This window comes from Phoca vitulina, unplaced genomic scaffold (assembly GCF_004348235.1).
Source record: "Phoca vitulina isolate PV1807 unplaced genomic scaffold, GSC_HSeal_1.0 scaffold21, whole genome shotgun sequence".
NCBI lineage: Eukaryota > Metazoa > Chordata > Mammalia > Carnivora > Phocidae > Phoca > Phoca vitulina.
This window is the reverse complement of record NW_022589724.1, coordinates 30,684,208-30,705,069: the sequence shown is the minus strand read 5'-3', so window position 1 is coordinate 30,705,069 and position 20,862 is coordinate 30,684,208. Positions and strand designations below refer to the sequence as shown.

The 20,862-nt window shown below is 63.1% G+C and overlaps 1 protein-coding gene across 4 annotated transcripts in view; it reads left to right on the top strand.

Moving 5' to 3' along the window:
* Positions 1 to 20,862, top strand: part of BRD3 (bromodomain containing 3) — a 33,585-nt gene that overhangs the window by 690 nt on the left and 12,033 nt on the right. The window contains exons 1-7 of one of the 4 annotated variants that reach the window (XM_032418465.1): positions 8,636 to 9,204; positions 10,576 to 10,683; positions 13,913 to 14,234; positions 15,046 to 15,183; positions 15,954 to 16,101; positions 16,948 to 17,162; positions 19,063 to 19,434. In XM_032418465.1, the coding sequence (XP_032274356.1) occupies positions 14,022 to 14,234; positions 15,046 to 15,183; positions 15,954 to 16,101; positions 16,948 to 17,162; positions 19,063 to 19,434 (1,086 nt within the window). In that variant the 5' untranslated portion in view covers positions 8,636 to 9,204; positions 10,576 to 10,683; positions 13,913 to 14,021. Of the gene's footprint in view, positions 1 to 8,635; positions 9,205 to 10,160; positions 10,684 to 13,912; positions 14,235 to 15,045; positions 15,184 to 15,953; positions 16,102 to 16,947; positions 17,163 to 19,062; positions 19,435 to 20,862 lie in introns of those variants that run through there. The other 3 variants (XM_032418468.1, XM_032418466.1, XM_032418467.1) reach the window with 3 other exon arrangements.

Sequence of the window (20,862 nt, the reverse complement as noted above, 5' to 3'; positions counted from 1 at the left end):
CCGGGCGCCCGGGCCGCCGCCGCCTTTGTGCGCGGCCACGATGCAACAAAGCGCGGCGGCCGCCCGGGGTCGCGGCGGCGGCGGCGGCGGCGCGGGCTCCCTCCCCTTCGCCCTCGCCCGCGCCCTCCCGGCAGCCCGCGCCCCGGGCTGGGGGCGTCGCCGCAGCTGGGGCGCGCAGCCCGGAGTTGGCACGGCCCGCGCGCCCCGCGCCAACCCGGCCTCCCGCGCCCTCCCTCGCGGAAGGGATTTTTTTTTTTCCCCCTTTCCTCTGCCCGCCATCTTTCGGAGGGGGGAACGAGGGAGGACGCGGAGGGGAAGGTGCGCGGTGGCGTCCCGGGCCCGCCGTGCGCCCCGGCGCCACTTTCCCGGAGCCCGCCCGCCCTGGCTGCGGGCCCCTCGGGGCTCGCGCTGGGGGCCGGCGCCGCTGCCGGGGCGGGGGGCGAGACCAGGCCTGGGCCCAACTCGGAGTGGCGCGGGGGCAGCTTCCTCCCAGAGTTAGGGTCCCGGCGCTGACTTTGAGCCTCTTCGAGTTGCTGGGTCGTTGCAGCCAGGCCAGGAGGAGACCCAGTTCCCGTTTTGAAATCAGCCTGAAAAGCGCTTAATCCGGGCGAGGGCGACTTGGAGTGGGAGGAGCGGGGTGCTTCCCCTCTTTTCCCCTCGGGTGGGCACCGGGGTGACCAAGGCACAAGCCCGTCGGGGAGGAATGCCCGTCACGCAAACCTCGAAGGTCTCCGTGGCTCTAGTGGGCTCCCCCGTGAATAAAGCTGGGGGCCCGGCGGAGTTCTCCACCGGTTGCTCCTATGGGGGCAGGGCTAGCGTGGAGGCCTTGGGCGGCCTCCTTTCCCTTGGGGCCCAGGGACAGTTTTGGAAAGATGAAAGTCGGGACACAGAATGGGGTTGGGGCAGGTTCCTCCTGTGAGTTCCCTCTGTTGGGCCCATTCCCTGAGTGTCCTGCGACCCTTCATTTTGGCTGAAAGCTTCCCTCCCAGACGTGTGGAACTGGTGTCCCTCCCTCGTGTGTTAACTTGGTTATGGACTGCAAAGTTAGCGGGGTGGGTGTGGGGTGGGTATTGTGCATCAGTAGGCATACTAACGGGCTGGAGGGACAGGAGGAAAGCGAGGGAAGGATTCGCCCCTGCTCGTCTTCATGCTCCCCCACCCCACTGAGGATCGAGAAGGGAGTTTTGTTGGCTGTCTCCCTTACTCTTTCCTTTAAGATGGGGGTTCTTTTCCTGGGCCCATGGCGTGGCCCTGCGAGATCAAGTCTACAGAAAGTGGCCTGGCCTGGCGTCTTTTACGGGGAGTAGTTTTGGCTTTAGAGTGGTCAAGAAAAAGTCTGAATCTGTGCAAGGGGTCAGTCCTCAGGAGTTAAGGACCTCTTCCCCTCTGTCCAGGGGCCCTTCACAGCGGCCCTAAATGTGGCCTCTCATTTGCAAATAAAGCTCTGTGTTTGCCCTTTTCTGTCTTGAGGCCTTGATGTGTGCTGGTGGTTACAGATCAGGAAAGATAGGGCACACGGCTTTGTGGGGTGGGAGGGACAGGAGGTGACGCCTGGAGGCCAGGGGCATTTCTCTCTGACCTTTTTGGTGACCTGGGGTAGGGGCCATGCCCCGGCCCCTGGGCTTCTGGAAGCTGCCTCCCAGCAGCTCCTCAGAGGCCTAGATCCAGTCCCAGCCCTGCCATGGGGACATCCAGGGAGGAGGGATTTAAGACGCTTTCTCGGGGTGGACATTCAGCACCGTTTTGATTTTTGTTTTGGTTTTAGGAAGTAAAGTAATTGATTTCCTTCAGCAGCAGCTCACGCATGCTTTGGAAGTGAGCTTTGAATAAAGGACGGGATTTGTAAACACTCTGCTCCCGCCTTTGACTCACGGGCAGTCCTGGGCAGAAAGTGAAAGCGGAGGGGGGGCCCGTGCACCGCCCAGCCTAGCGCGCTGCTGCAGCCAGCAACTCCTTCCTGTGCCCTCTTCCTGCAGGCTGGCGAGTTGCCAAACACCAGAGCCCTGTGCCCAGCAAGTGGGGAGGTGCACGGCCACTTCCTGGTTCTAGGTGGCGGAGCTTGCCTTGGGGTGCGCTGGCCCCCAGCCCCTGGAGAGGAGTGGTTGGCACCGGACTAACAGGACCCTGCCTCAGTACCCGGCCGTGGTGTCTGTTTGGCTTTCTGTCCACCCCTGGTGGCCCTGTTCTTCTTGGGAGAGCAGCCTTCCCTCTGTGGATCCATGGGAAGGAGGGGTTGGGCCAGGAGTGGGGGCCCACCCAGACCCCAAGCCCACCAAGCGGCTGCCGTTGGAAACGTGCGTGAAGCCGCTCTGCAGGTCGTTGATTTGGGGGGCAGCTCAGGCACCTGGCTCAGTAGTGTGGATGGGCAGGTAGCCCGGTCCTCCCTTTTTTCCTCCCTAGCTGACCTTTGAACTATACCCAGTGGGACCCCAAAGGCGGGCCCTGTATCCCTTGCATCAGCACGCTGGTAGCCAGTTGAAGTGCTGTTTTGCGAGGAAATGTTAGTGAATTACGGCAGAAGGCGACACCCTGCTTGCTGCGTACTTGCGCTTGGGAACTTGGGGGTGCCCCGGCAACTTGCACCTTCTTGGGAGCGCTCCTTCCCTCCCATCTGAGGCTTTGCCCTTTTGTTTGGGCAGGAGAGACCAACAGGTGGCCAAGCAGCCCTGGGCTGCCTGGTGTGTTTGGGTCAGGGGACACCGGTCACTGTCCAGGTGCCCAGGTGGTGGCTGGCGTGTCCACGAAGCGCTTTGGCGCTTGCACCCCCGCCCTGGGTACCTGTGTTCCTGCCATCCGAGAAGCTTGGGGGCTCTTAGAGGCAACGTGTCATGTTTCAGGATCATTCACACGTTGTGGTTTACATTAGAAGTCTGGGTCCTGGATACAGTGGGGATAATGGGGACCTGCCTGTGGCCAGAGGCTTTTGGCTCTGCGGGCTCAGTGCTATGGGTGAGTGTTTGTTTCTTTTGCCAGCTTTTAACTATTCTAGAAGAGAGTCTGCTCTCAGTTGACCTCCTTTTTAGGGCCTTTATGACCTCTGGTGAGAGCCAGCTGAAAGATGCAGTTTGGAGGAAGCCCCCGCCCTCCTTGCCACAGGCCCCAGAAGTTCTGGGGGACCTCGTCCAGAGCTAAAGAGGTGTTCGGAAGTCCTTGAAAAATGTCACCCAGAGTGCAGTGACAGTTCAGATGTCCCTCGTCCATTTTCTCTGCATGTGATTAAAGTCGAGCTTGGTGGCTGGAGTGGGGGCACCATGTCACAAGAGCTGGGACTCTGGGGCCCCCTTCGAGGTCCTGGGTACCTGGAGCCCAGGACGGGGAGGTGGGAGTGTCCTCACCTGCTGGCCGTTGTCATAGAGGCCACTGCCCACAGGCAGGACCGTGTTCGCAGTTCATGGGTCTGGACCCTCGGTAAGGTTACCGGAAGGAGGAGGAGCCGTTTCAGGTCTGTGACTCAGAGCTGAGGGGACGCCTTCCCTGTGCAATGACTGTGACCGGGGAGTGTCACAGGTGCGGTGTGGGCGAAAGGGGCGGACAGTGGTATGGGCCTCAGGAAGGGGTGCTCCCCCCAGCTTACTGCTGTCGGCTTGCGTTGCCAGCCCTGACGTTGACTGGGTGCTCGCGGTGCCAGCCGAGTGCCAGGGACGGGCGTGAAAGCCTGGGCTCCGCGGGCTGTGCACTCACAGATAAGGCGCGCGCCCGTCTGGGTGTAGTGTCTTCGCTGCCGCCAGGCTGTCCTGGCCCGGCAGATTGTGGGTCTGGGGATAGACACAGATGACCATGTGACTGTCCCCCGTGAAGACAGAGCCCCCGCCCTGTAGGCCAGTCAGGAGCGGATGAGGGAGTAGGGGGAGGAGAGCCTGCAGAAGAGCTTGGTACACATGCAAGGAGAAGGGGTAGTAACAACCCGCTGTGGGCAGTGACGTCAGTGACCCGGGGCCGTAGTAACACCCCCCGCTGTGGGCAGTGACGTCAGTGAGCACCAGGCCGTAGTAACACCCCCGCTGTGGGCGGTGACGTCAGTGACTCCGGGCCGTAGTAACACCCCCGCTGTGGGCGGTGACGTCAGTGACTCCGGGCGTAGTGACACCCCCGCTGTGGGCGGTGACCTCAGTGAGCACCAGGCCGTAGTGACACCCCCGCTGTGGGCGGTGACGTCAGTGAGCGCCGGGTTGTAGTGACACCCCCGCTGTGGGCGGTGACCTCAGTGAGTGCCGGGCGTAGTAACACCTCCGCTGTGGGCAGTGACGTCAGTGACTCCGGGCCGTAGTGACACCCCCATGTGGGCGGTGACGTCAGTGACTCCGGGCCGTAGTGACACCCCCGCTGTGGGCAGTGACGTCAGTGACTCCGGACCGTAGTAACACCCCTGCTGTGGGCGGTGACGTCAGTGACTCCGGGCCGTAGTAACACCCCCGCTGTGGGCGGTGACGTCAGTGAGCGCCGGGCGTAGTAACACCCCCGCTGTGGGCGGTGACCTCAGTGAGCGCCGGGCCGTAGTGACACCCCCATGTGGGCGGTGACGTCAGTGACTCCGGGCCGTAGTAACACCCCCGCTGTGGGCAGTGACGTCAGTGAGCGCCGGGTTGTAGTGACACCCCTGCTGTGGGCGGTGACCTCAATGAGTGCCGGGTGTAGTAACACCCCGCTGTGGGCGGTGACGTCAGTGACCGGGGGCCGTAGTAACACCCCCGCTGTGGGCGGTGACGTCAGTGAGTGCGGGGCGTAGTAACACCCCCCGCTGTGGGCGGTGACGTTAGTGAGCGCCGGGCCATAGTGACACCCCGCTGTGGGCGGTGACGTCAGTGAGCGCCGGGCGTAGTGACACCCCCGCTGTGGGCGGTGACGTCAGTGAGCGCCGGGCCGTAGTGACACCCCGCTGTGGACGGTGACGTCAGTGGCGCCGGGCCGTAGTGACACCCCCATGTGGGCGGTGACGTCAGTGAGCGCCGGGCCTAGTGACACCCCCATGTGGGCGGTGACGTCAGTGACCCCAGGCCGTAGTGACACCCCCGCTGTGGGCGGTGACGTCAGTGAGCGCCGGGCCGTAGTGACACCCCGCTGTGGGCGGTGACGTCAGTGAGCGCCGGGCTGTAGTGACACCCCCATGTGGGCGGTGACGTCAGTGAGCGCCGGGCCGTAGTGACACCCCCATGTGGGCGGTGACATCAGTGAGCGCCGGGCCTAGTGACACCCCGCTGTGGGCGGTGACGTCAGTGAGCACTGGGGCTGTGGTAACACCACTGATGTGGGCAGTATTTCCAGTTTGGGGGGCTGTAGTAATACCCAGTTTACGACGACAGGTGGCCAGACTCTCCTGAGGTCCCCGTCCCTCGCGCTCTGTGTCCCGAGTGGACAGGTTGGAGGGCAGAGGCAGGGCCCTGGTAGGCCGAGCTCTAGCTCGCGTCAGGCTTGTTGGGTTCAGACCCGTCAGGGGTCGCAGTCAGCTCCCTGGGCTCCCTTCGTGCGTCCGCGGAGTGCCGCCCGGGAGTCCAGGACCGTGGTGGTTGTAAAGTGGCGCCCACCTGAGACGTGGTCTGGTCCCCGTCAGCCCATCTAAGAGGAGAGATGTTCCCGTCTCCCTGGGATCGATCGCACCAGGGCCTGAGGGCCGCACGCCACACTGGGTAGACCCGCCAGAGTCTTGTTCTAGAGTGTTGCTGGGTAGGGGGAGCCGCGGGCATGCTGAACTGTGGTGCTCCCAGGGCCAGGTCTCCCACATCCATACATGTGCAGGATCACCTGACCTCGAGCGTCCTCAGAGAGACCGACTGACCCAGAGAGCACCCGTTCCCTCTCCAGGCCCAAGTGCAGATGCGGGTCACTCTGGTCTTCTCCCGTTGTCCCCTGAGGACCGCTTCCCTTGAGCTGTGGGTCACCCATGGAAGGTGTCATTCAATGCAGCCTGTGGCCTGGCCTGGGGGGGGTGCCCTGCAGGGGTGCATATGGGTGTTGCTGGGACTTTCCCAACGAATGATGCCAGAACTCAGTGTTTCGGAGCGTGCGTAACTCCCCAAATTCTCTGGGCCTTACACCCCTTGAGAGGCATCCCTTGTACCATGTCTCTTTGTGTTCTTTCCTGGGGCGCGAGGGGAGAGGTCGAAAGACCTACGGGGACAGAGCCTCACCGAGGTGAGTGGGTGCGACTGGCCTGGCCCCTCACGGCTGAGCCATGAGCCCTGCTTGGCAGGCCTGGAGGCGCCTCCTGCACTGGGGTCTCAGGTCCGAGTTGGGGCTGATGTTCGGGCAAGAAAGGAGCCTTCAGAGTTTGGCTTCCTCAGGGAGGGCCAGTGGGCTGGGGAGAAGGATAGGACGTTAGCAAACACGGGGTCGAGGAAGCGTGTGAGGTGGGCTGGGGGCTCGGGCCCCGCACGTGCTGTGGGGCGTCAGGAAGGTGAGGGGAGCACAGCATGAGTCCATCTGCCCGCCAGACCTGGGGCCTTGTGACGGTCCTACAGAGGCCCGGTGGAGTGCCTGCATGTTTGATGGGACGAGGCCAGCTGGGGGCGGGTCCCATGCTGCCGGACGGCAGGTGTGACCTAGACCTTTCAGGCTCGGGGCCCTGGCCGGGGCCGCACTGCTCCCTGTCTGGGCAGGGTGGGACGGTCCCAGAGTGTGGGCAGGAGGTGGCGGCCAGCAGGGCCAGGCGGGCGGTGGGCCCAGCCTGCCCGTGTGCTCCCTAGGGTCCCCTCCCCTGGCCCCACAGGAGGAGGCGCTTGGCTGCGGCTGTCATGGAGGCCAACCGTGCCCTCACGGATCCTGTTTCCTGAGACCCGGACGGCCAGCCCCAGGGCGGCCGCTGGTCAGCGTGCACCCTGTGGAGGCTCACCCGGCTGCCTGGGGGCAGAGGTGCCCCTCTCTGGGGCGGCACTCAGCTCGCGGTCTGCTGGGTGGCTAAGACGGTTCTGAGAGGTGGTGCCTGGGAGTCTGGCGGGGGGGGCCCGCCTCTGCCTCTTTCTGGCCGGGCGACCTTGTGCCCCTTCGCTTCTGAGTGTCTGGCCCCACCTGGAAGATGGAGCTCGTGTGACCCCTGCCAATGCCATGCCAGGGTGGACTACAAGGAGACCTGGAGCGGAGTGTGGCAGTGGGGGGCCCGCACAGGCACGGAGACCCCCAGGGGCACAGAGAGAGAGTGAACCCACCCGCACCCACCTCGGGAGGCTGAGTTTTTGAACAGTGGATCTGATCAGGACGAGGCGGGCCTAGGCAAGCTCAGCCCTGCCCCTTGTCCCCTTCCCCAGCCAAGACTGGGGACTCACTCCTACCTCCCGTCACCTCCCTCAGTGGCAGCGTCCTCAGGTGCCTCCTCTCCCCTCAGGACATGCCACGGTCTCCCTTCAGATGCTCCTCAGGTGCCCCCCACACTAGGAGCCTCCTGAGGACCTCCACCGACCCCTGCCCTTCTGCGGTCCAGGCCCCTGCAGAGTTGTGCAGCTTTGCCCCATCCTGTCCCTCCCCCACGGCCCCTCGACCCTCCCTTTGAAAGCTGGGGCTCTCCCGCCCCAGGCCCAAAGAAGGGCTCCTCGCTCTTGGCCAGGCCAGCCTGGAAATGCCTTGCCCCCCTCCCAGCTTCACCCCGCCCTCTCCAGGCTGAAGGTGCTCCACCCGCCGCCGGCCTCGGTCCCAGATGTCCAGGAGCATCCGTGCTGCCTGTGGCTCAGCGGCAGGGTCTCTCACACACACCCCCCCCCCATCCGGGAGGGCTGCTGCAGCGGCTGCCCAGTCGTGGGGGTGTTTTCCACAGTGGCGACTGGACAGAGGCCCCCACTCCTCATTTGTCCAGGGAGCCTGAACAAGGTCTTTCCTGATGTTCCCATGGGCTGAGTGAGTCTCTGGGTGGATTTTTGCATTTTCTCCAGGTTTCTAGTTCCCCGTGGAGGAGGGAGTCCCAGAGGCTGAGTCCAGGCCCTTGGGAAGGGGTGGGGAGATGGCCCGCTGCCTCCAGGCCAGCCTGTCTCACAGCCTACAGCGCCGGGGGCCCCCTCCCGCCCCCCCGGGGGGCACAGAGCCCCTCAGAGTGGAGCGTGTATGGCCCCGGAGGGTGGGGTGACCAGGCAATGTCCCCTGCCCTCTCCTGCCGGCTGCCCACTTCGGAAACCCTCTTCGGGGTCTTGCCAGGACTCCGGATCTCTGGCTTTCACTTGTGTTTGAGGGTTTTTGTGGTTTATCTGAGTTTCCGCTCTGGGCAGTTTCAGATCCTCTTGTGTCAAAGGCAGCTTGTCTGCACTTTGACCTTCACCCAGTTTGCACATGCTGCCTTCCTGCCTTGGCGGGTGTCCCCTGGGAAGTGGGGCGGGTTGTCTAAGCCTCAGTCTCCCCCTCTGAGAAACTGGGCTCCATCCCTGCCCGACGGTGCATCGCACAGAGTGGGCGCTCGGCGAAGGCTTCCTGGCTGTCCCCAGGAGGCGCACCACTTCCCTGCGGGCTGTCGCCACGTTGGGGGTCCCCGCTCCGTGATCGGGAGGGCAGCCCGCGCCGGGGGTGTCGTCTGCAGTAAATAGCTTTCTGGGGTGAAGTGGCTACCCGCGGGTGCGCGGGGGGCGCTGTGCTCTGACGGCCCTGTGCGCACATTCTGGAGGCTCCCTGGCTATAGGGAGGCTTCACGGTGAAATTGGTTGCTCCTGCATTATGTGTGCTTACAAACCTTTAGGCCCACATTCTAGAAGAATGGTTTCCAGCCAGCTTGCACGAGGTGGGCCTGTGGGCTCTGAGGTCAGTGAATTGGAGCTGTACGTTTTGCTCCTGTGTGTTTACCCCGGGAGACACGACCTACGCCCCCTCCCCCGGGGCAGCTGGGGGTGAGGGCAGACCTTGCAGCTTACAGATTTTGTTAAGTCTGTGTCTAGTCCTCAGGTGCTGGGGTCTCTTTGGCACCTGCACTTACCCACCCCGTGCAAGGGGGTCCTCTTTCCACCCAGGTGAGTGGGGAGCAAGGTCGTGTTCCCCAGATCTCACAGCTCCTGTGAAGGGGTGGGGGATGCAGGGCCCCAAACACCCAAGGGAAAGCGGGGTTCGCCCTCTTCCTTCTGATGCTGTAGGAGCTTTCAGTGCACAGGAGTGGAGGGGCAGTCCACAGCCCCCAGAGCGCTCAGCTTCTGGTTTGTCCTGTCTCCTCCAGACCCCTGCTCGTTTTCAAGCCCCACCCCATTATCGGGAAGCAAGCTGCGGGTCTCCTTCAGAAGACTTTGAGTTACCTGTCTCTAAAAGGTAATGGCTCTAGAAAACTTATAACCGCAATAGCACTATCTCCCCCAAAGCGTCGACATTAAATCAGAAAGATTATCACATGGCCAGTGTTGAAGTAGATGGCCCTGCATTCACTTTTCAGCAGGCATCTCTAGCAAACTGGCTCAGGCGCTGGAGTCCAGGGGCCGCTGCCCACCAGCCCTCACCCACCCGTGATTGCTGGACCCGTGTAACATGCTAGAGTCCCAGGCTGGGTGTAGAAGCTGACCCCAGTGACGGGCAGCTGTCCTCACGGCCACCATCCTCGGCTCTACCTCGGACACCAGAAACTCTGGGAATGGAGCTTTTTTTCCCTAATTCTTTCGCAGCAAAACCTGACCCTTGGCAGCGGAGGAAAGGCCATCTGTGATCCTTATTTATCCTTAGGATGAAAATTTATATGTTTCCTTGCGGAATGTTGTGCTTGATTTGGGACGTTATCCCAGGCTCTGGGTGGGGGGTGTGTGAGATCCCCCATCCCCCTGGAATGGTGGGCTCGCTGGGTTCTGAAATCCGACAGACTCCATCCGGACGCGCTTGGCTCCCGGGGGGAGCAGGCGATGAGCAGCCTCAGACTCTGGTCCATCCCGCGAGGCCTCACTCCTAGCCGGGCACGGTGGTTGCGGGCTTTCCCGCTTGTGTCCTGAGTGGGGTGGGTGCTGGAGCTGAGGCAAGGTCAGGTGTCCCTGGGGCTCTCGGGCTGTCTGCAGCAGTGGGGGTGCCCATGGGGGCCTCAGTTGCCCAAGAGGCTGCGCAGTGGCGTGAGCGCTCTGAGTGGCCGTGCCACCTGTTAGCTCTGAGCACCCTGGGCCTCAGTTTTCCCTTCCGTGACCAGCAGCCAGGACATGTTGCCATAGGCTGATGGGGGACTCCGAGAAATGGGGTCCCAGCTGGGCTTTTTCTCTTCCCTCCTTCTGTGATCCCCCCTCTTGGTGTCCCCCACCCAGCCACAACGGGGTTGGGGCACAAGATGGGGCCAGACCCTTTCAGGGCCCCAATTTCCCTTTGTTTCCTTCATGATATGGGGGCCCTGGGGTACCCCCCGGGGACTCCCTCGAGGAGCAGGTGCTGGAGGTCCCTGGCAGTAGACACAGGAGCAGGCCAAGGTGGCCCCATGGCCATTTTTGTCTCTCCTTCTGTCTGTCCCCAGCCAGTGCGGCTGGGCCGGCTGCCACGGAGCCAGGCTTCTGCCCGGGCGTTTCTCCCAGCCTGGCATGGCCAAGGGGCGGGGCTGGGGGCCCCGTGTTCCTGCATAGAGCCCAAGCCTGGTGGGCCGAAGAGGGACCCCACCTGGAGACACAGGCCCAGGGGAGAGCAGTGGGTGCAGCAAGAGCCTTTCTGCTTCTCTGACAGGATGCTTCCGGGCGTGGCTGGCTTTAACGTGCAGTTGGGAGGACATTGAGGGACTGGTCCTGCTCTGCTGGGACACGGAGGCGAGGTGGAAGGCTGAGTGTGTTTGAGGTAGACCTGTTTTAATGACCTGTCGCACGTGAGACCTCGTTATGTCTGCGGAGTGCCTGCAAATGGGCGTACAGAGACCCTCGGGCTCTGGTCCCGGACCCTTGGCTGTGCCACGTCCGCCCCCCCGGGTGACTTGGGAACCAGGACAGCTCCTTTTCCAGCCCAGCATGCCCGTGTCACCCAGCTCCCTAGCCATTGGCCAGGATGTCCCTGGCCCCTACATCCTTGTGGGTGGGAAGCCACGGCACCTGTGTCTCTGTCCGTGGGCTTGGATTGGGAGCACTCAGTAGGTGCCAGCAGTGCTGGAGGTCAGCCAGTGAGAGGAGCCGAGTCCTGAACCCTGGCGTGGCAGGCCCGGTGGGTGCTCCTTGCCGCCCTCTGCATGGCCCCCGTTGCCGGTGTCCTTGATGTTGGTGTGGTGACAGCAGGGCCATCTCCTTTTTCAGCTGCCTACCCCCCACCGTAGCTTATGTCCCCGAATGCCCAGAGTACCCGAGGGGGGAGGAGCCTCAGCGTTGTCGTCTGTGAGTGGACACGGTCGCTCTGACCTCTGGTCACACGGGGGTGAGACTTGTGGCCATGGCTGACCACTCAACATACTTCTTGGTGTTTTTGCCACGTCAGCTCCCACCAGCCTGACCCCGGAGGGCAGCAGTGAGGGCCGGGCCCGAGGGTGGCGGGGCTATCACAGGGGGCGAGGCATGAGGTGGGTGCTGGACACGTCCCAGGGAGGGGCTGTTCCTGAGGACACCGAAGGATCACAGGGCGCTCTGGGCGTCTGGGGAGACAGGCGGACCCCCTGAGAGCTGGTGTGTGACTCCACGGCAGCCGTACCTCACACCGTTTGGAGCCCCGTGTCGCTCTGCACTCTGTCCCTTATTTTCGGTTCATAGCTGGCCCTGTGAGAGGGTCGGCTAGTGGTCTGTTTCAGTTTTAATTTATTTCTGGGATCAGCATTTGCTTCCCGGTCTCAGCATGCAGCCCTGAGCCCGCCCAGACCGGGGAGGCTGAGGGACGGCAGTGTGGGTCTGTGTGCCGCCAGGCTGAGTGGCGGGAGCCGTGGGTGGCATGCTGTGGTTCCTGTTTGTCTCTGCTCTGCACTGACAGGTGGGCTCTGTCCGGGCGATCTGGGTGTGGCCACCTGCATCCCAGGGGTGGCAGCGCTGCTGAGTGCAAGTCCCTACTTTGGACTCATGGTGGTCCTAGGATTTCCCTTTCAGGGAGCACGCTGGGCTGCTCAGCCCTCCCCCTGACCCCCGGGCAGCGTCCAGGAAGCCCCTCCAAGCGCCTGGCTCAGCCTTATGGCAGCTGATGTGCTGCCCCTGGGCACTTACCTCAAGACAGGTTTGGGGATGCATTTCTGTGTTTGTGGCCAGAGCTGGCTTCTTCTCAGCCACACGTTTGGAGCGGTGGCCAGAGCTGGAGGAGGGAGGCCGTGGGGCAGGCCTCAAGTCCTGCTGGCAGCCTGAGCCTGTCCCTGCACTGAGCATGCCTGCCCGTCTTCATGCTTGGAGGAGGCCAGCCTGCACTTTGGCTCATGTCCCCCCAGGTCATTATTTAGGCCCTGGCTGCACCCTGTTTCCTGGCTTTCTGTGCCATGCACCTGCAGCAGCAGCAGGTGCTAGGTGCTGGGCACCCACCCACCTGCCGGACGCGTAGGGAGGGCAGGCCACAGGGGAGATCCCCACAGGCAGTGGCGGTGCCCAGGCCAAGTTTGCACTTGCTGACCTGCTGGGGGTGGGGCGCGGGGCGTGAGGGATGACCCCGGTTTGCTCCAGGCTCACACGGCTTTCTGGTGGTGAAGACCCACCCTCAGTGCCATTAATGCGAGCTGGCACAGCGCTCCCCCCACTGAGCAGCTGGTGGCGGCCGTGGGCACTGTGCTGCCCGTGCCACGGCCCCACCTTGGCGAGAGGGAGAAGCGGGAGAGGGGCCAGCTCGCCTGGGAGGGTGTGGAAGGGGGGAGCGGCTGTGGCTTCCCTGGGTTTCCCGGGGTGATGGGCGTGGCACCTCGAGGGGGTTCCAGGGTGTCCCTTGAATGTGGAGCAGGTCTTGGTGGGCGAGACGCACCTGCTATCTGCTTGAACCCTTTTCACTCTGGTTGGAGTGGTTTGTAGCAAGTGCCAATTACTTTGGTGCAAACACGCCCACGTGGCAGGTGGCAAGCTACCAACAGGATGTTAACCAGCTCACGAGATTCTCAAAGCTTGAACGATCTGCTGTGCAAGTCGTAGGAAGGCTGGCTGATTCCAGCGTCCCCGTGTTCTGCTCTCTGTCCCCCAGCTCCGTCTGGCCCCTCGTGCTGTGGGCGCTGCCACTGAGCCCCAACCTGTCTGAATATCGTGACAAGGACACACAACGCAAAGTCTGGCAGGGCACACAAACATGGCTTGGTGTTCTTATTCCACGTGCGGCCCCCAGTCTGCTCTGGGCCCTACAAGTAAAAGTGGGGCCAGCAGCTTCTGTCCAGGAAACAGTGGGGCTTCTGATGTCGGGACTGGCCTGTTGGTTCTGGGGCGTAGTTGGTCATCTTCCTTCCCAGCCGTGAGCCTGGCCAGCATTCCTGAAAGCTGGTGGGGGATGCGTGAGGTCTGCAGCAGGCCCGCATTTGCTGAGAGCCGGGGTGAGGTGCACCTCCTCCTGCCCGCCCCTATTGGCCTGGGGCTGGGCGTGTCACACCTTGGCTCATCATCACAAAACCAGCTCTGGTTCTCATGGTTACATCGGAACCTCGCCCCAAAGGGGCCCAGCTCCGCACGCCTCGCGTGGTTCCGCAAACGCTCTGCCTGCCCAGCTCAGCTCCGTGGGGTCGATGCCGGAGCGCTCTCTACGTGTGAATCATTCCCCCAAAATTGCCACGATCAAGAACAGCCTGAGTCAGCCCCCAGTAGGCAGGCAGTTGGTGGGCAGTGAGCCAGGAGAGGCCGTGTCCTGGGCCCCCGCCCCCCCACTGTTGGCTGTGTGCCTGGACCGCCACCTTCCCGCCCTTGCGTTACCCGCCCTTGCCCAGGCGGCCCGTGTTCACGTCACGTCCCTGCCCCAGCTTGAGAGCAGTAGTTAGAGAGTGGGTCCGTGACAGGTGAGGGCTGGGCTGAGCAGGGCGAGTGGCGTGAGTGACGTGAGCTGGCCTCATTGTGACCACTCGGGTGTGCTCGGGAGCCCACGAGGCTGGGAGAGGTGGTGGGGCCTGGGTGACTGGCCTGTCTCTGCCATCCCTCCTCCCCTGTAGGTGCTGCCCGGTTGGGCCCAGAAATGGGATGTCAGGCCTCCGAAAGGAGCATAGTGGAAGCGAGGGCCTCGAGCCGCTGCTGTGACGGCCAGTGAGCGAGCCGTGGAGGATGTCCACCACGACGACGGTCGCCCCTGCGGGGATCCCGGCAGCCCCGGGCCCGGTGAACCCGCCCCCGCCGGAGGTCTCCAACCCCGCCAAGCCTGGCCGCAAGACCAACCAGCTGCAGTACATGCAGAATGTGGTGGTGAAGACGCTCTGGAAACACCAGTTTGCTTGGCCCTTCTACCAGCCCGTGGACGCAATCAAGCTAAACCTGCCTGTGAGTGCCCCCCCCCGGCATCCCTGCCCCTCCCCTGCCCACTGGCATCCCTGTCCCCCTGTTGCCCCCCTCCTGGAAGGACTGCCCCTGGGCCCAGGCAGCTGGGGTACCGGTAAGCCAGGCACAGCACAGGGCCTGTGGTGACCGAGGAGCGGAGGGGCTCCTCGGGTGTGGGAGTGTGGAGGGCGGTGGTCCCCAAATGTAGGGAGCAGGGGGAGAACCTGTGCCTCCCTGCTGTTCCCGTGTACCCTCCTGTAGAACCATGCCTCTGACCCCTGTTGCGGTCAGATGCTCAGGGCAGGGTGTGGCCCTCTTTCCAGGGGAAGCTGCCCATCTGCCCCTTCAGTGCTGGCCCAGTCTTCTCATGGGTTTCTTATTTGGACCCAAATAGAGAAACCCCCAGTGTTGCCTGGGGAAGCCCTGGGCCACTAGTTGGTGGCCTGGGTTCTGGGCACAGCTCAGTACTGGTCACCGGCGGGCCCTGGGTTTGGAGTCTGAGAGGGGGCTCGGCCCCCTCGCCACAGTGCCGATCAGCTCTGGGGCCTGCCCCAGCTGCCCAGTTCCGTGCATCTCTAAGAACCGCCTGTCCATGTGGAGCCTGTCAGGCGAGAGGTGTGGCAGGGGTTGGAAGTGGGCCGGGTGCTTGCCCTAGACTCTGCACCTGCCCTCAGCTGACCAGACACTGCCTTTGGCCTGACCCCGGTGCCCCACTCACCCGAGAAGACGCTCCGTGTGCAATCGCCCTCCTCGGGGACAGCGAACACAACACCTCAGAATCTGCTGATGATGCCTCTGAAAATCTCTTTCCCAGGATTATCATAAAATCATAAAAAACCCAATGGATATGGGGACTATTAAGAAGAGACTAGAAAATAATTATTACTGGAGCGCGAGCGAATGTATGCAGGACTTCAACACCATGTTTACAAATTGTTACATTTATAACAAGGTAAGAAAGCACCTGCGACATGGCTCCCCGAGTGCCGAGGGGACCCTCTGGCCGGGCCTAGGCTCTGTAGTGGCTCTCAGACGGGGGGTGTGTCACCCCCAGGCTGCAGTCCCCACTCTGGGGTCCCATGTGCTGTCCACGCCCCCCCGGGGGGGGAGTGAAGCCCGGAGCAGCCTTTGTGGGGGGACCTTACATATCAAACGCTTTGAACTGTTTGTGCCCTCGGACCTCGAAACTGCAGCTGTCGGGACGGTGCTGGGGTCAGCGCGGGCTCACGGGGTAGAGCCGCAGCATGCACACGCATGGCGGCCGGAGGGCGGCCGAGCGCACCGTGACATCCACCTGCAGCCGCCCCACGTGGCCAGGCCACTGCACGACCAGGGAGCATGTGTTCACGATGGTTTTTAGCAAGAAGATGGTTTTAGCGAGAAGAGTAGATTAGGGAAGGTCCACGTGGTCCTGACTTGGTGGGGTTTTTGTTGTTTTCCGACCGCGACAGGATATAGCAAAGATGAATTGAGTTGAACTGAGTGGAAGGTTCTGTTTTCTGCACGGGATAGGCCAAAGGGTGGTTCTTGTTCTTGGTTTTCTGAATTCTTTCAAGAGCCCCCACAGTAAAATAAGGTCCTTTCGCCTCCCCCATCGCCTGCCCTACCAAATCTCTGAACGGATTTTTGAATAAATGTTTTCTTGAGCCACAACCGGTGATGTCTTTGCAAGCACATGGCCCCTTGCCCAACAAGTGACCTTGGCTCTCCCTGTGTCTTCAGCCCACAGATGACATAGTGCTAATGGCCCAAGCCTTAGAGAAAATTTTTCTGCAGAAAGTGGCCCAGATGCCCCAGGAGGAAGTTGAATTATTACCCCCTGCTCCGAAGGGCAAAGGCCGGAAACCGGCTGCAGGAACCCAGAGTGCAGGTAACGGGGTGGACGGTGCCGTCCTTCTGTCCTGACACCCCCCCCCCCCGGGGCATGACAACAGCATTTCTTGTGCGGGTCTCTCGGCCCCTCTGAGCTCAGTGTCCCTGTCTGTGAAGTTGGGGCGACACGGCTGGCTCTTGGTGGCGTTGTTACCATCTGCCTTCGAGCCTACTCTGTGGGGAGACTGGTCCTGCTGTGCCCCCATGCAGAGGCCACCTCTTCCAGAAGTCTAGATGGGAGGTCCTTTTGTCCCCCTAGGACGTTGCCTCTCTAGCTGGTATTGTATGCTCTGGGACAGGAGAGGGGCTATGTCACCTGTCAGGGAGGGTGGTGGGGATGAGGATTAGCACTAGGAGCCCTGGGGGTCTTACCTGGTCCAGGAACGGGGAATAGAGGTGTGCCCCGATGGAGAGACTGGCCCAGCTCCCCAGCCCTCAAGGAGGCTGCGGTGGGTCCCCACCAGTGCCAGCCACCCCGCTTTGCAGATAGGACCGTGGGTGGTTAAGTAGCTCTGCCCAGGTCACTCAGCTGGTTATTGGTGGAGTCTGAGTTAACCCCCGGTTTCTCGGTCCCAGGCCTCGCTCTTCCTTCCAGGCTGCACCTTGTCCAGGCTTCCTCATTCAGACTCTGGTCTCTGGCCAGAGGGAGTGCCTTTCCTTTGTTGGATGAGCGCCTGTGGAGGCTGGTTCCGTGGAGGCAGCCACGGTGCAGGGCCAGGGGTCTCAGGAGGAGGGGCTCCCTGGCACTGATGTGCTCTGGCTGGACGGGATGGTTCAGGAAGCTTCCGGAAGCCAGCTGGCAGGTAGAGCCTGGTGTGTTCAACGTCCTTTCCTTGTCTTCAAGGTACACAGCAAGTGGCGGCTGTGTCCTCTGTCTCCCCAGCAACCCCCTTCCAGAGCGTCCCCCCCACTGTCTCCCAGACGCCTGTCATTGCTGCCACCCCAGTGCCAACCATCACTGCAAACATCACGTCGGTCCCCGTTCCCCCGGCTGCTGCCCCACCTCCTCCCTCGACGCCCATCATCCCTGTGGTCCCTCCCACACCACCTGTAGTCAAGGTGAGTGACCCTGGGGACAAGGTCAGCTGGCTGTCCCATCACCAGGCCGGGTTCCTGGATTTGGGCAGGTGTGGGGCGGGCACCTGTTCCTGGGCACCGACTTCTCATCGGGTGTTTGGTACACGTGACACTGGAGTGGTTCTCTCTGTGCCCATGAGGTTGGGCTGTCGCCCCTAACGCAGACGGGGAGACCGAGGCTCAGGGAGCTGCAGGTCACACAGCTGGTGAGGGCGCCCTGCTCTGAACCCCAGTTTCTCTGGCCTGGAAGCCCTGGCCTTCGCAGGGCATGGGTCACCATGGGAGAGGAGGGTGGAGGGGTCCTGGAGCGCCCCTGCTCACATGTGGATTTAGGGCAGCAGCCTGGCGCATGGTGAGGAACCAGTGCCCACGGCCTGCACTGTGCGCCCCTGCTCGCGTGAGCTCCGGCACATCCGTCTCCCCAGTGTGTGGCTGGGCACTTTCATGGCAGGGACCGTCCTGGCCGGGTCTGGGCTCAGAGCCCGTGCTCCTTGTGAGATCCGGGGTAGGCCCCGTGCCGGGTGCTGATGTGTGTTGTCTTCCCTTTGCCCCTCGCAGCGGCCCTGTGGGCCAGACAGTATTTCCCCCATCTTACAGATGAGGAAGCAGGCGCTCGGGGGGGTTAAGTGGCCCCCCCCAAGGTAACATGCCCCTGCCATTGCTTTCCCTCCCCGTGGCCTTCACTGCCTGCACTTCTGGGCGGCACCGGGCCAGGCTGCCTTACACTGTGCCCAGCTGGTTGTGGAGCATGTCCTGTTTGCCATGGCCGGGTGAGCCCCCCCTGGGCCTCTGTGGCACATGCTTGGTGTCCTGTGGGTGCCCACACGTGTTTGTGGATAGCCAGCTCATGCCCTGACAGCCTAGGGGCGGCGGCTTGGCTGGGGCAGAGACCTGGTGGCGGCCCAGAGAGCAGGTTGCTGTGAGGCCGTCAGCCTGGGCGGTGCGGCTCCGAGGGGTCCCTCTGCCAGTCTGAGAGGTCTGCGAGGCGGGGAGCTGGCTGAGCTGGTCTCGGGGACGTGCCGAGCCCGGGCTGCACAGCGCACCGTGATGCCCGTGGGTGCCCGGGCGCGGTGCCGGAAGAGACCCGCACGGCCCAGGACCCACGGGTATTCCCCACGTTCTCACCCTCGGGGCACAGCCCGTGTGAGTGTCTGCCCTGTGCGCACCCACAAGGGGCTCTGCGGACCATTTAACATTCCCTCCCCTTGTGGACAGCAGCTCTCTCTGGCTCCCACTGCCTTCAAGGGTTCAAGTCCAGACCTGCCCAGTCAGCCCCCGGGAGCCCTTGCTCCCAAACCCACCGCTGCTGCTCTGCCCCAGCCCCGCATGCTCTTCCCGCTCCTGGCCTCGGCCCGCTCCACGACAGCTGTCCTTGGAGCTCCAGCTTGGAGGCCCTCGTCTGGGCCTTTCCCACTGGCCTTTCTAAGCAGGGATTTCTGTTCGTTTCTGCTGTCCCTTAGCCTGGGTCCTGCTTGGGGATGATCCCAGCGCCAGGTCCACCTCGGTCATGTTGTCTCTGGAGCCCCCCACACGGGCCTGAGGTTCGGCGCAGGTGACTTGCATGCCACACCTCACAGTGCTCGGGCGTGACCTCGGAGCCCTGGGGGCAGACGGAGGGGACCCTCGTGGGGTGGCTTGGGGGGTGGGTTCTGAGTCCAGCCTTCCCACTACCAGCTGTGTGACCTTGGGCCTGAGCCGTGGCCCCTCTGAGCCTCGGTGTCCTGCGTGGCGCGGGAGGGCAGCCGGGGGGACGGGCGTGGCTGTGCATGCCGTCGCTTTGCTCGGCGCCTGGCGGAGAGCGCTCTGGAAGCGCAGCTGCAAGCGTTCACGTTCTCGCGCCCCTGCTCGGTCCTGGGGCTCACCGGTTGTCTCGCTGTCGCAGAAAAAGGGCGTGAAGCGGAAAGCAGACACCACGACGCCCACGACGTCTGCCATCACTGCCAGCCGGAGCGAGTCGCCCCCGCCACTGTCAGACCCCAAGCAGGCCAAGGTGGTGGCACGGCGGGAGAGCGGGGGCCGCCCCATTAAGCCGCCCAAGAAGGACCTGGAGGACGGCGAGGTGCCGCAGCACGCGGGCAAGAAGGGCAAGCTGTCGGAGCACCTGCGGCACTGTGACAGCATCCTCAAGGAGATGCTGTCCAAGAAGCACGCGGCCTACGCCTGGCCCTTCTACAAGCCAGTGGACGCCGAGGCCCTGGAGCTGCACGACTACCACGACATCATCAAGCACCCGATGGACCTCAGCACCGTCAAGGTACCGTGCGGCGGGGGCTCCGGGCGCGTGCGGGCCGCCCCCTCTGCCGTCGTCCAGGCTGTGTGGTGCTGATGTGCTGGCTGGGGGGGCCGCTCAGCATGGCGCGGGCGCATGGCCCGCTGCTGGCACGGGTCCGGCTGCGTCTGGGACGAAGGTGCGTTCTGCCTGTCATCACTGAACCTGGGGCCTCGCGGTCCTTCATTCCGCTGGAATCTGTCTCCTGTCTCGGTTTGCGGGTTTTGTAACGTTCGCAGGGACGCCCTTTTGGGTGACCCACCCCGCCCTGGCCAGAGAGGGGCCCTGGAGCAGGGGAGGTAGACTCGAGACCCAGAGCCCGGGCTCCCCGGGCCTCCTGGGCCAGGGGCTCCTCCCTGGGCCTTAGTGGGTTTTGTTCTGGGTCCGGCCCGTTGTGTCCAAGCAGAGAGCAGGCTTGTGCTGGGCTGTGAGCGAGAAAGTGCCTGGGCAGCAGTGACCCCAAGGGCAGCAGACCCAGGGCTGCAATGAACTCCCAAGGGGTCTTCCCTGAGCACACGCAGGTGGGGTTCCTGACCCCCCGATCGGCTGGGGCCCCAGCACACATGCCCTCCCTCAGGTGGCGCTCTGAGCCAGCATGGTGTTGGTCTCTGGCCCCTTCAGGAATGCCCCTGGCCATTGGGGACTGTAGCCCACCTCCCCTGTGAACTGGCATTCTGCCTGGTTTCCCAGTGATGGCAGCCTGGGGCAGAATCTCCGTACTGGAGCCTCCCCCCTGGGGTGCTTGGGGGTTTCGGGCAGGACAGACCTTGCTGTGTGGGGTGGTGGTGCCGGGTGAACCACGTGGGGGACCGAGCCTCTTCCTTGGATACCTTCCGTCCTGCCTCTGCTGGGAGCCCGGTAACGTCCTTTCCTTTGGATGGCGTTTTATCCCTGTGAGTTGGCGCGAGTAGAGAACAAATGGAAAGATTCCAGCAAAGCAGAGGTGGGTGGAGGACAGAGTGCAGCGCTGCCCCTCTTTCCGGGGAGAATTCCTAACCGTGGTTTGGATTTGCTCTCGCCTGAGGCCTGCTCTCTCCTAGCCGGTCTTGACCATGGGGCAGTGGGTGGAACGGGGCTCCCAGGCCAAGTCCGAGGCCGAGCTCTCCCTGCTCAGGGTCTGTGGGGTCCTGGCTCTGGGCCAGCAGTGGGTGGCTGTGCGCCCATTCGGCCTCCGCACACAGTGTCCTGGCTGGGATTTGGGGTGGTGGGGGGTAAAGGGGCTAGGCCTTTGCACGCACCCTGCTGTTTCGAGACAGGGAAGCTGAGGCTGGAGGGCCTGCCCCGAGTGAGCTGCTGCTGGAGCCAGTCCCGGAATCCACGTCTTTGACTCTTGGGGCCTCGAGCCGAGCCGGCAGAGCTCATGTCACCCAGATGAGGGTGACACTCGCTGTGCCCTTCTGAATCCCCAGAACT